The 16,814-nt window shown below is 37.3% G+C and overlaps 1 protein-coding gene across 2 annotated transcripts in view; it reads right to left on the reverse strand.

The window, feature by feature from the left end:
- The window catches only part of smarca2 (SWI/SNF related BAF chromatin remodeling complex subunit ATPase 2), a 109,364-nt gene that overhangs the window by 37,174 nt on the left and 55,376 nt on the right, over positions 1-16,814 (reverse strand). For both annotated transcript variants that reach the window (XM_030144541.1, XM_030144540.1), the window contains 4 exons: positions 11,915-12,157; positions 11,032-11,145; positions 4,489-4,593; positions 1,019-1,105 (listed from right to left, as the gene is read on the reverse strand). In XM_030144541.1, coding sequence (XP_030000401.1) covers positions 1,019-1,105; positions 4,489-4,593; positions 11,032-11,145; positions 11,915-12,157 — 549 coding nt within the window. The remainder of the gene's footprint in view (positions 1-1,018; positions 1,106-4,488; positions 4,594-11,031; positions 11,146-11,914; positions 12,158-16,814) is intronic.

The following is a 16,814-nucleotide window of genomic DNA, read 5'->3' on the forward strand; positions in this document are numbered from 1 at the left end:
CTTTGTACCAACTGCAGACAGCTTACAGTAGAAAGTTGTAGCTCACTTATCTGCAAGGAAAATGACTCAAAGCAAAAGCATATTCACTGTCGTAAATATGACTGTGAGGATGAGCAACAAGTTAAAATAAAAAACTTGGAAAAGGAAATAAAAGTTCTAACACTGAGGAAAAGTGTCAAACCTAAGTATATACCAACATGTAATCTGTTCACTCAAAGTAGCCTGTGTGTAATCCTAAAAACCTGATATTTAAGTAACCAAGACAGACACGTACCAGTAGAAATCAGTAACATGCAATGACAACACAAGACTGAGGTAGAACAAATATCTATTGGTCAACCAGGACTATGCACTTTAACTTGTGCAGTGTTGTTTATTGTATCCAGTGTCCTCTGTTTGTTTGCTGTCATTGTCAAATTAATTTTCTTATTTTTTCTTCTTCTTCTTATCATTATTATTATTATTTTTACTAATATTACTATTACTCACTTACATACTTCCTCTGCTCAAAGGATCAATAAAGTTCTACCTAATCTAGTCTAATCATGAGCAACAAAGATTGAGATTATTATTAGCATGAGAGTACCAAAAGAAAGCACCATGGAGTGTCCAGCTCTGCAGCTTGTCTACAGACACTGACATAAAACATAATCCCAAAGAAACTATCAAATAGGTGCTTAATGAGACACTCAGTGGCAGTTAGACTGGAGACTGATTTGAAGATGGAGACTGAAAATAGACTGACTATTCTGTAAATGATTAACTGCTTGTTTAAATTTCAGTTTTTTCTGTCTAGGCTTGACCTGAGGGACATACGTATTTCCCTTGGGGATTAATAGTGCTAATGTGAATCTGATTTTGGTGTTAAAGAATTGTATAACTACTATGACAAATGTTAGTAAACCTTGTGTCATGATGGCTGACACAATCCTGACTGTAGGTTTTGAAGGCCGCAGAGGGTCTGCACTGACTAATGTTAGTAATGTTAGTAAATGTGGCCTTGAGTGCTGCTGCTCACCTCAATGTGTTGGAACATGTATGGATGATTGCAGATCTTCTTTAGCTGCATGATGGTGTTCATCAGGGTCTTCGCTCCTCCTTTTCCCTAACGAAAATCACCAGATAAATTTAATGAATTAAATGTGGAGTCAAAACAGCAATTTTTCAACAGACATCTTTGATTAGACCAATGGTTCCCAAGTGTTTTCAGCTCAGAATCCAAAGGATAAACGTTTGATCTCCCCTGGATTCAAATAGACAGAATTATATCATGAGTTGCAGTTGTCATACAGTGTTTTCTGTTGTAATTTCTTTCATGTCATTTTTGTCTTGTTGCCTTTCTTTATCTTTTATGTCGATATCCTCATGTACATAATTTCTGTTTTTTTATCACGTCATTTTTCTCTTCTCTCTCATTTTCATCTTGTCATATCTTCTATGTCCAAAGCCTTTCTTCTCTTCTTCATTTCTCACGGTTTGACTGAGATCTACGTTTAATATAACATTAAATACTTCCAGAGAACACTCTTCTTCTGTCTTGAATTCATATTACTCTTATGTATTTTACTCCAACAGTTGTTGACCAATAAAAATTAGCCTCAGGACACAATTTGAGTTCTGACACTGTTTGGGAAAGCTGGGATTAGTCTTAAATACCTACTAGCTGTTCTACAAAACGTCTTTCAGTTCAAACTGACTTTTATTGTGTACTGAATGTGAACTGAGGCCAAAAGACAAGATGTAGTTTTAGAGGTAAATATCTCAAGATAACTGTACCTCTATAAACATAATTTGATGGTACCTTTTTGGAAGCAAATGCACCTGAGGGCAAAAGTATTTTTTCATAGGTTGAATGGTATGGATGTCATGGTACACACAAATCACAGTTTGGTATGTACCTCTGGTTTTGTGTCACAGGTCACAGTACAATACAATACAGGAAAATGCAGCTACAGCAACAAAAAATCCTAATCAGAATGGTAGCAGAATCACAGCAGAAACAAATAAAAGCTAATGGACAACTTGAACGAAATAAGTAATAAAAATGTCCTGTTATGCCATTGGATGTCAGAATATGAAAATAATGAAAATTTAAATTCAGTCATTACACAGCACAATGAAGCATCTGTATCCATGATGTGGCATCTTGGTTTGATTCACCAAATACAGTCAGGAGTACAACTTAATCAACATGACACAAACTGGAGCAACTGTCCATTAAAATCAGTCCCTCCATTGCAAATGCATTGAGCTAATGAAATATGTACAGTTGTGTTAAATTAACGGCAGCAAAAAGTGACGAGAGCTTAAAATCCTTATAACAGCTTTTATTTCCATACATGCTAAACTATACGTTCTATTCAAAATCAAAACGTGAAGTAAAAAGTCATCAAATTTGTTATTACTTTGCAGAAAGTGAATAAAAAGGAATATTATGATTTTCAAAAAAACAAAAAACAAAAAACAGCAGTGTCAAGCAATGTAAAATGAAGTCAACAAAAATTATGGAGGAGCTGTCTCTTGACAAAAAATAAATAAATAAATACAACTAGTATCCCTTTATCTCAGTGGTATGTTCTATGTAGAATCAATAACAACTTGAATTTGCAAAGTTGTCAGGTTCTGCCGCTATGTTAGAGTCCTGTGGTCTTGATGCAGGAGATCAATCTCCCATTAGAAGTGGGTGGTACTTTCACTGGAGAACTCAACACATTGAATGTAAGTCCATATATGACTTCCTATCAGTGCTCAATAGTAACTATATTGATATCTCCAACAACTCCCATGTTATAAACCATTAAAATATGGATCATTATGAGACACATTTTTGATATTTCAAAAATTCGTCAAAAATTCTAAAATCAAAATTTCTCAAAACTGTGAACAAACTTTGTAGACATTGTCACATGGAAGCTACATATAAAATTTTAAATGAATTTGAGGAGTAGTTACATCAGATATGATGTTTGAAGAAATTGCTAATGAAGACAAAGACTCGAACGGATTCAGAATCTTCCCATTAGTTCATGGCCTAACAGCCGATGTACTACTAAGTTCTACAACAGTTTTTCTCTGTCGCTTTGGTACATTTCTTGAATCATCCTCGAAATTTGCAAAACAGTAAGTGTATTTCTCCAGACAATTGGTACAAATAGCAAAACACCATGGATTACCTGCAAAAGCCAGTCTCTTGCGCAAAATTCTTAGTTCATCTCTCAAAAGTAAACATCTGTGCCAATAAACATGTCAGTGACAACAGAATGACAAGTCCTTGTGTCATTATGTATGGATAAGACATTCAAATTGCTTAGTCATGTTGTCAATGTAACAGTGTACTCTGGAGGGATGTTCTGATGTCAACTATGGCTAAAGTTTTGATGACAATATTGTAAATTGTTAGTTAAACCTTAGTGTGTATCAGAGATTGATTGCAAGAGACTGGACAAGATTCACATTTATGCTCTTACTGTTTGTACTGTAATTTGTTGACAGACCATGTCATTGCGATGCAAAAAGGAAAAGACTGCATAGCACAAAGAAAAAAAAACCCCAAAAAACCAAAAACAAAAGTAGAAATGTGAACATAGGACAATCTCCTTTGGGAAAACTGTCCATGCAGTGCTGTAGGAATTTCAGTGCAGTCTGCCTACACCTCCTGATGTTCCTGACTGTTGAGCCACAAATTCTCATCCACTTCACAATGAATATCTTCTCTTCATTAGAGAAAGTCAAGGTTCACCTGGGAGCAATTTACCAATTCAGGACAGATTTAGAAAAATAGTCTAATGGAAATGTATAGAAATACGCTTGACATATTATGAAAACTTGTTCAATTCAATTTCATTTTGCATGTAAAGACTTGTGCGATGAACTAATGCCTAAATGTTGTGGGGGGTGAGCCTATTTTACAGAGACCCTTTATAATACATTTTAGTCAATATGACATAAGCAAATGATAATGTAGGAAACAGCAGAGAATTGTACATTTGCATGGATGTACTAAAGCATTTGCAACTTGTTCAAAGAAATGAGAAACGGCTTTTTTGATGTGCACAAGTGACACAATGATGTGAAGAGTGAACAAGTAGTTTTGAGAATTTCAGTTCTGATCTGAGAAATGTACCATAGTGATTGAGAAAAACTTAAGTAAACTACACTCTGAAAGTCTGACTCAGTGAGTGAGCTGTTATACAACCTGACCTGTCTCATCTGTGTTTACCTGGCATAAAGTGGTAGTGACTTCTGCAGCAATGGTGATTTAACCATCAGATGCTGGATTGGAATGTTGTTACATTTGCCCAAAAAGCTGTAGAATGTCTGGATCCGTGTGAATGACCATACAAATGCATTTGTCATATTTATCATGCCTATACCGACAGCACTGTACCATGTACCATGACACCCCAGTTAACAGTGTGGCTGTCAGAGCCACACAGTTCTATATGTCACACATGGATAAGTGAAACCCAAGGGTCCTGGTGAGTTTACCTTCTTGTCTTTCTCTGAGCCGTCAGTGAGGAGGATGCCTTTCTGCATATGACGATACAAAACCTTCTGGATGGCTGACATGTCGCATTTGATGACATACTCCACCTGTAGGATATAACAACAATATAAAATAATGGAAAAAAAACAGAGTGAGTCGACGACTGAGACCAGTTTGTGTGGCTGCAGTAAAGGCAGCATGAGTCACCTTTTCTTCAAAACCAGTTTGACAGAGCATGTTGGGCTGGTGTTATCCACTCAGTGTAGGTTCAAAGTATTAACGTCTTATTATTACTGACTTTTTTTGTTTAGTTTTGGATCATTTTACTAGACCAAAAATAGTTTTTGTTTACTTTTATTTTGAGGAATTTACTAGTTTGAACTGAGTTTTGTATTTAGTTTGGTTTTTCAGGTATTATGAGGACAGCCTTGGTTTAGAGCAGGGGTCACCAACCCTGGTCCTCGAGGGCTACTATCCTGCATGTTTTAGATGTATCCCTCTTCCAACCCACCTGATTCAAATGATAGGCCTATCATCAGGCTCTGCAGAAGCCCGATAATGACCGTCAGGTGTGCTGGGAGAGGGATACATCTAAAACATGCAGGGTAAGTAAGTAAGTAAGTAAATTTTACTTATAGAGCACTTTTCACAGACAGAGTCACAAAGTGCTTTATCAATTCAAATCAGAATCAAATCAAGTTTACAGAAAATAGTAATAGGGATAGTAGCCCTCGAGGACCAGGATTGGTGACCCCTGGTTTAGAGGCTAAAAAAGGCTGAATGCATGTGAAGAAGAAAATGTGTCCTGGTCTGACAGCACAGAAGGCACCCTTTTGGTATGTTGTTCCCTGCCGAGTTAACCTGTTTAGCATTAACCACTGATGTTTTGATAATATGTTAAGATACCTCCACCAGGTCTGAGAGACTTACCCTCCCTCCCCCTGGGTGGGAATCCTTGCCCCCTTCCTGGAGTGCAACCCCCTCCCCTTTCCCTTGACTCTGTCTGAATCTGTACTCTCACCGTGCTCCGAAACACTAAATAAAGCTACACTCATTGCAGCAAATTTTGAACCAGGTTTTGAGATTTTCTTCAACACATGACACTAAATATGATGGACAAAACAGATATTTACTAAAAGTCCTTGATTGAAAATGTTATTCTTGTAGCATTTTTTGAACTAGTAAAATCAAAAGTGACAATACAACCGGTGAAGTTGTGGAAAAACCATCATAATAGCACAAGGTGATTTGGTCACATGCTAGAATGATAAAAACATTCATATCAGTTGCTATCAGTAAGAATCTTTTCAGAAAGTTGTAGAGGGCAGACAGTTATTTGTGGTTTTGATTATTTCTAAAAGATGCAACAAAACAAAAATGGCATAATTACACCAAATGACAGAGATATGAGATGGCAAAAGCAAGACCAAAAAGATGTAAAACAAGATAGGAAAAAGGCACAAGGAGACAACACCAAAGATCCAACATGACAAGGAAGATGTAATGAGATGAAAACTACAACTATTAAGGCGGAAGTTTTTCAGACAAAAATGAGGTCAACAAAATGAAAATGACACAAAAATGCAACTAGACAAAACTTATCAAGACAAAGACACACCTCTGATTTGGTAATTTTGTGCTTATTTTGCCCATTTTCTTTATTAAAAAAAAACAAAACATAAAATTAATTTTTTTAAAAATGAATGCAATCTGACTTCTTTTACAAGCTGAAAATACAGAAAAAAAATCAGCTTTTAACTGACAGTGAACAAATTCTACATAAATACATGCCATATTGCAATAACAAATTTTATGTAGTTGTATGGCCCAACTCTCTCTCTATATACCCGGTGTCCCATAAGTCTCCATACATAGGAGACATAATACATTCCATACATATATGGTTCTAACATGTATTTCTTTATATTTCTTCTTTATAGTTCTTCAGCAGTGGAGGACACGCATTGAAATGTGTTCCCGACAAAATGGCAGTCATATAGAGCATATTATATAACTAAAAATGGTTTATGTCAAGAAACGTTTATTTTTCCTATGTATGGAGACTTATGGGACACCCTGTATATTAGTGCTGGGCAGCGATTAAAATTTTTCATCGCAATTAATCGCGTGGATTTCTGTGATTAATCACGATTAATCGCATAGTTATGGGGGGGGGGGGGGGGGGGGTTGCCGGCATCAACAGTGTGTTTTGCCTTTAAGTGATATTTCAGACTTGAAGTACTCTGGTGATAAAAATAATTCCACATTGCAGTGCTTCCAAACAACTTTGGCCCTCTCAACACCACCATCTGAAGACGTTTAAAATGAAAATGTCCATGTAAAAGACCGGTACTTTTCTCCATGTTTATGTCCCCACCATTTTATTTCCACTTGTGAGAGACTGACAGGAGTCTTAAGCCCACTAATAAGTACTAATACTAACAACTCCAATGATATGTTTTGTTCAGTTGTTAAAATCAAGCAGACAAAGTGAAACTATAAAATAAAAACAAAATAAATCAATTAGTTATGTCTATTAATGATATGCATATTCACGGAGAATGCATAGATGTAATTATTATAAACTTGAATTGACTGCTAATACAACAATCACATTGTAAATAAGTAAAGGTTAGTTCAAAGGCTGGCATATTATACCTAAACACAACCAATGAATTTACATAAACTTAACATGAGCCTACATAAAGAATTAGCAACTCATCTCCGACTGCTAGCATAAACGAATTAGCTTAAACATGTTAATAACACACTGTAATAAACACATCCAAAATAACGTCATAAACATGTTTCTAATGGCACATTTGCATGTGAAATTATTTAGTAAACAACAGAATGATTGATACATACAGGTCTTGCTTCTGCAGGAGTTACACAAAGTTTGATTAGGCGTTACTTGGAAAGTTCGCTTTCTCCTCTCACCCTGTACACACAGCACCGGCGCTTGGTGCGTGTGGAGCGCCAAAATAAAAGCATGAGTTTCAAAATAAGAGTCTGTATGTATAAATTAACTAAGACTTGCTTGAAAGGCAGAACAGCATTAACAGGAGATTAAAAAAACTGTCGGCGTTATTCAATGAATGTGTTAACGCGGTAATAACGCGTTAACTTGCTGAGCCCTAATATATATATATATATATGTATATATATATATATATATATATATATACAGGGTGGGGAAGCAAAATTTACAATATTTGAGGCAGGGATTGAAAGACAGTGTATGACCAATCAGTTTATTGAAAGTCATGACAATTTATTTGCCACAAGAAAATTTACATAATAGAAAATGTTTTTATTCTATGTGTCCTCCTTCTTTCTCAATAACTGCCTTCACACACTTCCTGAAACTTGCACAAGTGTTCCTCAAATATTCGGATGACAACTTCTCCCATTCTTCTTTAATAGTATCTTCCAGACTTTCTCGTAATAGTTTTGCTCATAGTCATTCTCTTCTTTCCATTATAAACAGTCTTTATGGACACTCCAACTATTTTTGAAATCTCCTTTGGTGTGACGAGTGCATTCAGCAAATCACACACTCTTTGACATTTGCTTTCCTGATTACTCATATGGGCAAAAGTTTCTGAAAAGGTATGGATAATAGTGTTAGGTATGATTATGACATCAATATATGTTTGGTTTCAAAACAATTGACGTAGTGCCTGCTGAGAAAAAACAACTAAATGTTCATTGTAAATTTTGCTTCCCCACCCTGTATGTATGTATGTATGTATGTATATATATATATATATATATATATATATATATATATATATATGTATATATACACACACACACACACACACATATGAGACACACCAAAAGAGTTTTAAATGAAGATGTGAAAGGCAAGGAACAAGATTAAAGCTGCATAAAGGAAAATGAAAACATGATCTTACCTGTAGCTTTGTTCACTGTAGTTTTCATTTAGTTTTGTGTTTTACACTGTAACTTTTTGTTTCTGTATTCATTTAGATTAACTGCAATTACTCTTGTCGGGACCATGTCTGGCTTTACAGTAAAGATATGACATGTTTTTATTTATTTTTATTGCATTTTCACATATAGCAGTATGATCCATTTTTATTACAGCTCTACACCATCCATATAAGGCAACAGTTACGTGACATCAAAGCATTTGTCTCTCCTCTTGTTAATGAATTCATTTACACCTGGGCTATGGAGGATCCATGATCCTTAGCAGCTGGTTTTACAGCTGTTTTTTTCAGAGAAGTGCACTCCTCCGACGCTGTGGCTATATCACAGCTCTTAATTAACACCTGGAGGTGGAGACATATCAGCAGTTTGAGACTATAGCTTGATTGATGTGCTTTAAAGGAGGTAAAAACTGTGCCATTAGCTACTAAATTTGAGCCCCACAATTAACTGATAACTGTCTGGAATGACTCTTTAATCTACAAAATGAAGAGAGTATGAAACTGTCCATTAACATCCTCCTAAAGCCTACAGCGATGTAACAAAGAAGTCTCATAACCAGTCTCAAATACAAAAGGATGCATTTTACCATCACGCAGTGTTAGTTCTATTCATTTTTAACTTCTTCCACCAGGTTTCCGCTCTTTCTTTTAGGTGACTGTACCTCTTAACTTAAAACTTGACTTGGAATATACCAGTTTATCCAAACACTTTATTATCTGCACTGCAAAACATACAGTGCAGACACATATCCATCATTATACCAAAGGTTCTCCATAACAACATTCTGCACTAAATGTTTAATGGTATAGAGAGCCGTAGCCCCAGTCAATGGTGAGAAATGGTTGCTAAGACAGAAACAGGTCTAAAACAATGTCAAGTTACTTTGAATCTGAGTTTAAGAAATACCATCTTAGGGTGTATTCACACCTACTACGTTTGGTCCATTTAAAACGGACCAGAGTTCATTTCCCCAGAAAGTCCGGACTTTTTTTGGGGTGTGAATACAAGCATGCCAACTCTGATTCGAACCAAACAAGTGGACCGAGACCACCAGAAGAGGTGGTCTCGGTCCGCTTCCAAATGGACTCTGGGCCGGTTCACTTCTGGTGTGAATAGAACCGACCTCGAACCGAACCAAACCAAGGAATCTTGCGCCTTTTTATGCTTGACGAGCCACCGTAGCCACTGGATGTAGCCGAGGTTTACGGGTGGTCAGAGCTAATAGCAGCAGCTATGAGCTGTGGACAGACGTGGAGCAATGAGGAGATTGAATGTGCCATTGACATTTGGTCAGATGCCCGTATTGTGAAACTGGCTCCGACTGAGCTTTTCTTGAGTGTTAACGTTATTTTCGTAAATTTGTGTCTGTAAAAATACAATTTATATTTCGAAAATGATAACGTATGTAGGAGCACCACGTCTATTTTCATCAACACCGGCCATCTCTGATTCACCCCGCCCCCAACTTTTCTGTCCAATGCCAGCACAGTTCGTCACATGCGTGCTTTTGTTCATGCATTTTGGTCCACTAGCAAAAAGTGCAATGTGAATTGGATCCGACTCAAATGAAAAAATAAAGTCCGCATTTGATCTGAATCAAATAAGCGGACCAAAGGACTTTTCAGGTGTGAATACACCCTTAATGGCAGAATGTTTAGTAAATACTGTGTAAACTGTGTAAAATGATGCACTATCTACTTCAGGGGTGGCCAGCCCTGCCTATCCTGCATGTTTTAGATGTTTCCCTCTGGGTAATTCCGTGTGAAATCAAAGGAAGGCTCCTGAACTTTCTCTAAAATCTGGTGATTTGGCACGGAATAACCCCTCTTCCAGCACACCTGACAGTCATTATCAGGCTTCTGCAGAGCTTGATGATAAGCTTATCATTTGAATCAGGCATGTTGGAAGAGGGATACATCTAAAACATGCAGGATAATGGCTGGCCACCCCTGATCTACTTCAGTGATTAATCCTGCCTTCACGTGCTGTGGGAATTATGGTAAATACAAGTTACCATATAGTTACATGCACATGAACGCACCAATTTTCCACGGGAGAACTGGGAAAAAATCTTGATCCACGAGACAAAGATAACCTTTGACCTTTTCCACATGGCAGAGAGTAACAAGCGATTGATGGCCAATGATAGACAATGCTTTTATTAACGTTTTGCTGCTGTTAGCTGATGATTTCGACATTTATTGTATATACAAAGTGCAAAAAAAGCGGACAAAATTAATAAATAAAATCTGCTGTAGCAGATGAATTAACACATCTAAAACTCTTTTATCCATGTAGCATGTCACCATAAATTGTGTGTCAGACATTTTTAATTTCGCAACAACAACAAAAGCATTTGAACACAACGCACTGGTAATTTTGAACTGACTACTGAAAGGATCATCTTCCCGACAGTATGTGAAGACAGCACTAGAACTGGTAGCAATGACATTCCTTTGTCCCAGAGGAACGAATGGGACCTGCTGGTCTGGTAAAGAGGCAAGACAGCGGAAAAACCATGTGACATTGAAACAGAAAATGACTGTTCAATGGACTGTGTTGTTCTTGAGTGGCTTTGATCTTACCTTCTCTGGGAGCTGAGACTCCACCTCTTTCTTCAGGCGGCGCAACAGGAATGGGCGGAGCACCTTATGCAAACGACGAATGATCAGGATAGTCTCTTCCTCATTGAGGTCGACCTGAATAAGCCAGAAAATACAAATACATGAAATACAACCCAGACTACTGTTGAAAACTGACATCTTTATGATTTTTGATATGACCTTAAAATTCAATTTAGGCAAATTTACAATGCTTAACACAATTAAGAGTATTGTAAAATTAGCACTTGATGAGTCTTTTAAAAACCCATTATGAACAGTTTAAGGCTTATTCTACATCCAGTTTTCCAAATAAAATGCTATAAGTTGTGTTCTCAAGTTATAAGTGTTAGTAAGTAGGATGCACACAGTTAGGAGAGGGCTCCTCTTACATTAGGTTTAGTAGCAGTAAATAACATTAGATCATTTGCTGTTGACTGCAATAAAAATTTAATGCTCTGTACCAGTATAAATGGAAATACAGTCCACAACACAGATGCACGTGCACACTATTATGTTCCTTGTCACTTGAAATATTTCCACTGTATTAATTATGCTAGATGAGAATTATTTTACAACTTAAAGAGATACCATAAAATAACTCCATAAAATAACTCCTGTCTTCTCTCAAACCAGTCTTTTATGACCATTTTTGTTACTTGTTACTGATTTTTCTTGCCCTGGAATGATCTAGTGGAAAAACCTATTTTTGTAATTTCACTTTTTTGCAGCATTTTCTTTGCTAATTATTAATATGATGAGACAACCTAAGGATATATAAGGTAATGAAAAATAAACCTACTAATTATTACACCGACTACCACTGAAACCCAGAAGTGGGACTTCGAGCTCATCCTCCCAGACATACCCTCTCTCCTGTCATGGCGAACGGTGCGTTGAACCACTGCTCAAAGGTGCTACAACTCTTGAAGATGGTGGGCAGGAGGAAGTTGAGCAGGGCCCACAGCTCTGGCAGCTTATTCTGCAGAGGGGTTCCTGTCAGGAGGATACGGCGGGGGGCCACATAGTGGGTATTCAACACCTGGGTCAGTTTACAGTGGTGGTTCTTCATACGGTGACCTTCATCCACAATCATGTACTTCCAGCGAATCTGTTTAGACAAGGACTGGACTTATTACCAATGCTTAAAAAGTTAGATTTGAACCAAATTATTAAAGCCTCAGTGCATCAATGTTACTGCTACCAAATGGGAAATATTCCATATTTATGTTTCAGCATATTGCAATTCAAATGGTGTGAAAACTATTCAGATAATCAGTGTGAGGTTATTTTTAAGAAAAACAGTTACATTTTTCCCAATGCAACTTCTTAAATTTGACGTATTTGCTGATTCATTTTGTCCTTTCTGACAGTAACCTGAATATCTTTGTGTTGTCATGAGTTTTGGGAAACAGCTCTTCCCCATTTTTTGACATTTTGGTAAAATGATGGATTCATTCATTCATTCATCTTCTGAACCGCTTTATCCTTGAGAGGGGGGTGGAGCCTATCTCAGCTACGTTTGGGGCGAAGGCAGGGTACATCCTGGACATGTCACCAGTTCACTGCAGGGCTGACATATAGAGATGAACAATTCATACCTATGGGTGATTCAGGTTAACCAATTAACTTATTAGTGCATGTCTTTGGATGATGGGAGGAAGCCAGAGAACCTGAGAGAACCCACGCAGACACAAGGAGAACATGCCAACTCCATACAGAATGGTTGGAATCGAACCCAAACCTTCTTGTTGTGAGGACAGTGCTATAATTTTATTTCTATCAAATAGCTGACAATAAAAACAGCTGAATGAAATTGCATAAAATTAATCCAATTATTGCAGGTGTTTTTAGAGAGGTAAGGAAGTTCAAATCTAACAGACAGCTTTTGTTGTGCTCTTCAGATTCTGTCAGACCTGATTTCTCTCTCTTATAGCTTTAATTTATCATCTGTCTGTGGGTTTAAAACTCAGATTTAATACAGATAATGAAGTTTACTTACTATATGGTGCAGGTAAAAAAAATACTCAATGTATGTCCAACTTAATTCTTTACTTACTCTGTGGCTTATAGTGATGGTTGACAGGATCTGCCATTAATACAGCATTCAGTTTAGTTTCTAAAACATTAAGTCATTGCCAATCCCTCTACCTTTTACAGTTTCAAGTGTAACTTCAAAAATACACAAAAATCTTTCTGAATTTGTCTTTTTCATATCATAATGCGGACATTCATCTCGCCTTTTTGTTCTAATGTAATACTGGACACATTTTAATGCTTGGACTTGTGGAATCTTCTAGTCATGACCACAAAAAAATTATGCCTGGTTGCTTAATTTCCATGATAATTTTGAAGGTATAAACCTGAAATTGGGGCTGTCCCAATACTGAAACTTGAAATAATTAACAACATTAATGTCCATTTAGATGAATTGCCACCATTACCACGAGTCACACCGTCTGAATGATAATTTCATTTAATGACAGTATTCATCAATATTAAATTAATGATGTTTTTGTTTGTCTTTTCTTAATTAAAACAGCTCAGATATGACATGACTTGTTATACAAAGTCTTGATTACTGAAAATCAATGACAGTACAAAAGCTAAATAAACCAATACAATGTTTGTTCTCTATTATGTTCATATCAGAAAAAGAATAAGGCAAAGCAAGAAATCATTAAAAAGGAGCCCGTTAACAAACAGTAACTGATGTGGAAATGTTACTGAAATACACCTATCAGCCACAACATTGTGTCCACTGAAAGGACAAGTGGAAATAACATTGATTATTTCAGTACAACCAATCACCTGATATATTAGGACGGAAGTTAACATTTAGCCCACAAAGATGATGTGTTGGAAGCAGCAAAAGGATCAACATAACAAATTGTGTAACTTTGACACGGTCAATAGTGTAACGGTGATGACTGGGTCAGAGCATCTCCAACTGCTGGTGTTGTTGGTTGTTTCTGGTCTGCAGTGGTTTGTACTGACCAAAAATGAACTAAGGAAGGACATTCTATTGGGCGTCTGTAGGGGGTGTTGGGCAGATGAATCTGATCCACAGAGGCTCCACCACTCTACTTACTGGCCTTCAGGGATCTGCTGCTAATGGTCTTGATCCAGATACCACACACAACTTCAGAGGTCTGGTGGAGTCCAGGCCTCAGCTCACAGCAGTTTTTGTGTAAAAAGGGGAACCTACACAATATTAGACAGGTGGTCATAATGGTATGGTCCCACAGATGCCCGACTGGTTGATGTTCTCTAGGCCACTTTTGATAAGTACAAACCTCTCTGGGAAAGTCCAACAAGATCTGGAGATGCTCTGACTCGATTTGACTATCACAATTTCTCCTTTGTAAAAGTTGCTCAAATCCCTACTCTTGCTCACTTTGCTGTCTAACTCATCAACTCCAAGGACTAAATGTTCACTTGCTGCCTAATATATCCCACCCACTGTCAGGTCCCATTGGAATGACATCATCAAAATTAATACCAATTTCCTGTCAGTGGTCAGAATGTTATGGCTGATCAGTGTAAGTAATTTAAGGTAGTTTCATCAACTGTTTTTAAACAGAATTACATAAAATGATCATGATTATTTCAAATATTTTTTCCTTCATTCAGTCACCTTCTGAACCACTTTATCCTCCAGACAGTCGCGGGGGTACTGGAGCCTATCATGATAATTCCGTAATAATTGTGACAGGCCTAGATACATTACCGATATAATGTGTATTACCTCATTATTGTCAGGTTATTACCACATTGATGCTACCACAGAACCAATTCAACTTACTGTATTGTTCTTAAATATTACCAAATACTGTAGCCCTTCTTTTTGCCATCTTTAAATGTGTTTCTGCATTATTACAGATTCCACTTTGTTCCTGGCCTCTTACTCCCCTCTTATATAATTTCCAGTTCAACATTATCCAGACAAGCCCCTCATTAATATCATCGCAATGAAACAGTATAACAACCATCACACACCTTCTACTTCAGTTGCTCAGAAGGTTGTGCATTAATTTAATACAGGCAGATGGACTACTGCAGTGCACTGCTGACAGGTGTCTCTGAACAGTCAATAAATCAATTACAGCTATTACAGACAGCTGCTGCCGGAGTCAGAAAAAAAAGACAAGACCTGATATCACCTGTTTTAAATTCTGCACCAGTACCAAGTTAATCTGATTTTACAGACCCCTTTTTTTCTGCAAATATACTGAGGCACCTACCCTGCTTATATTTCTATACTCCTGTATGCTACAGTCCTCACAGTCTCCAGAGGGATTTACCATATCAAAAAACCTGACTGATGATGAAGCTCCTGATACAGATGTAGACTTGAAGTGAGAGTGTATATGTGTAACACATTATGTAATAAATCACTCCACCCACATTTTGTTATGATGTGATACAACTTATAACTGAAACATAACATGTAATCAGTGGCGGATTTACCTACCGGCACCTTCACCGCCCCCCAATTTTAACATGTAAAATGTTGAAAAGATAAGTTTTATTGCTGGGATTCTAACCCTGGTCTCACGCATAGTAGATTACATACAGCATTACATACAGAGCTATCAGTCCACATGTACAAGGCTCTCTGCACCCCTTCTATTAATGACAAGTGTCTATATGGTAAAGGGAGTTAAAGGAGTGATACTTTGCTTTTTTAAATGAAATTATGTATTTTAAAACATTTCCCTGTGGTCTACATAAACTGTAAATGCTATACTTGGGTCTGAATTCTTCATTAATTCAACTCCACAGGTCCACCGTCAACCCTATTTCTGTCTAATGACATGAGAGGTAATTTTAAGCGCTAGCCCTTTAAATCCAAATGAGCAACTTCATGCCCCACCCCCTCCAGGTTGTTGACCATGCTTTCTGTCCTGTTCAGCCACTTGTGTTCATTAATACAACCAACAACTGAACATTTTAGGTACTCAGCTCAAAGTTTGGACATATTTTCAGTTTTTACTACAACTGCTGTTGACAAACAATTATGTCGTACTCTGAGAAATATTCGTCAGAAGTCTTGACCTTATTTTTGTGAATGTCATGATGTAACTAGTTATAAAATGGAACAACTTAAGCAGGAATTGAAACAGGTCGTAAAAATCCACTCGATTTTTGCCGGAATGAATATAAAGATAGCTTTGCAGCACCTGGAGGGTTCAAATTCAAACTGTATGAACTATTAGGGCATGATTTACCAAAGGTTTGCACATGTAAAAATGTGCGCGAACTTGACTGTGCACACAAAAACCCATTGAGGCTTATCTACTAACAGGATGTACTGAGGGTTGCGTCTCTCAAACGGGCAAAATAGCTCGCGCAACCCATTTAGCGTGTTTGCCTTGATGAACATACAATATGTGCATTTCTGCCAGAACGCGCAAAATTATTGGGAGGAGTAGATGCAAATATTTATTTAACATGCGCAATATTATTTACCAAACCTGAAACTGATTGGGGTGGCTGATTTTGCATCTATATTTAGCGCGTCTGAAAGGCAGGTTTTAACTGGCACAGCTTCACACAAAACTGGCTGCAGTTGTTGTGGCGAGAAAGCGGCATAGGAACAACCAAAGGCACGTAGAGAACCAATCTGTTCTGCTCTCGTCAACATTTTTGGAATGACGGAAGAAAAAAAAAAAAAAAAATTGACACATATGCCGCTGACCCCCCCCACCCCCCACCCCCAAGACACACATACACTTTAGGCCAGGACTCGACTTCTGAGAGGCATC

Source organism: Sphaeramia orbicularis, chromosome 9 (genome assembly GCF_902148855.1).
Source record: "Sphaeramia orbicularis chromosome 9, fSphaOr1.1, whole genome shotgun sequence".
NCBI classification, from domain to species: Eukaryota; Metazoa; Chordata; class Actinopteri; order Kurtiformes; family Apogonidae; genus Sphaeramia; species Sphaeramia orbicularis.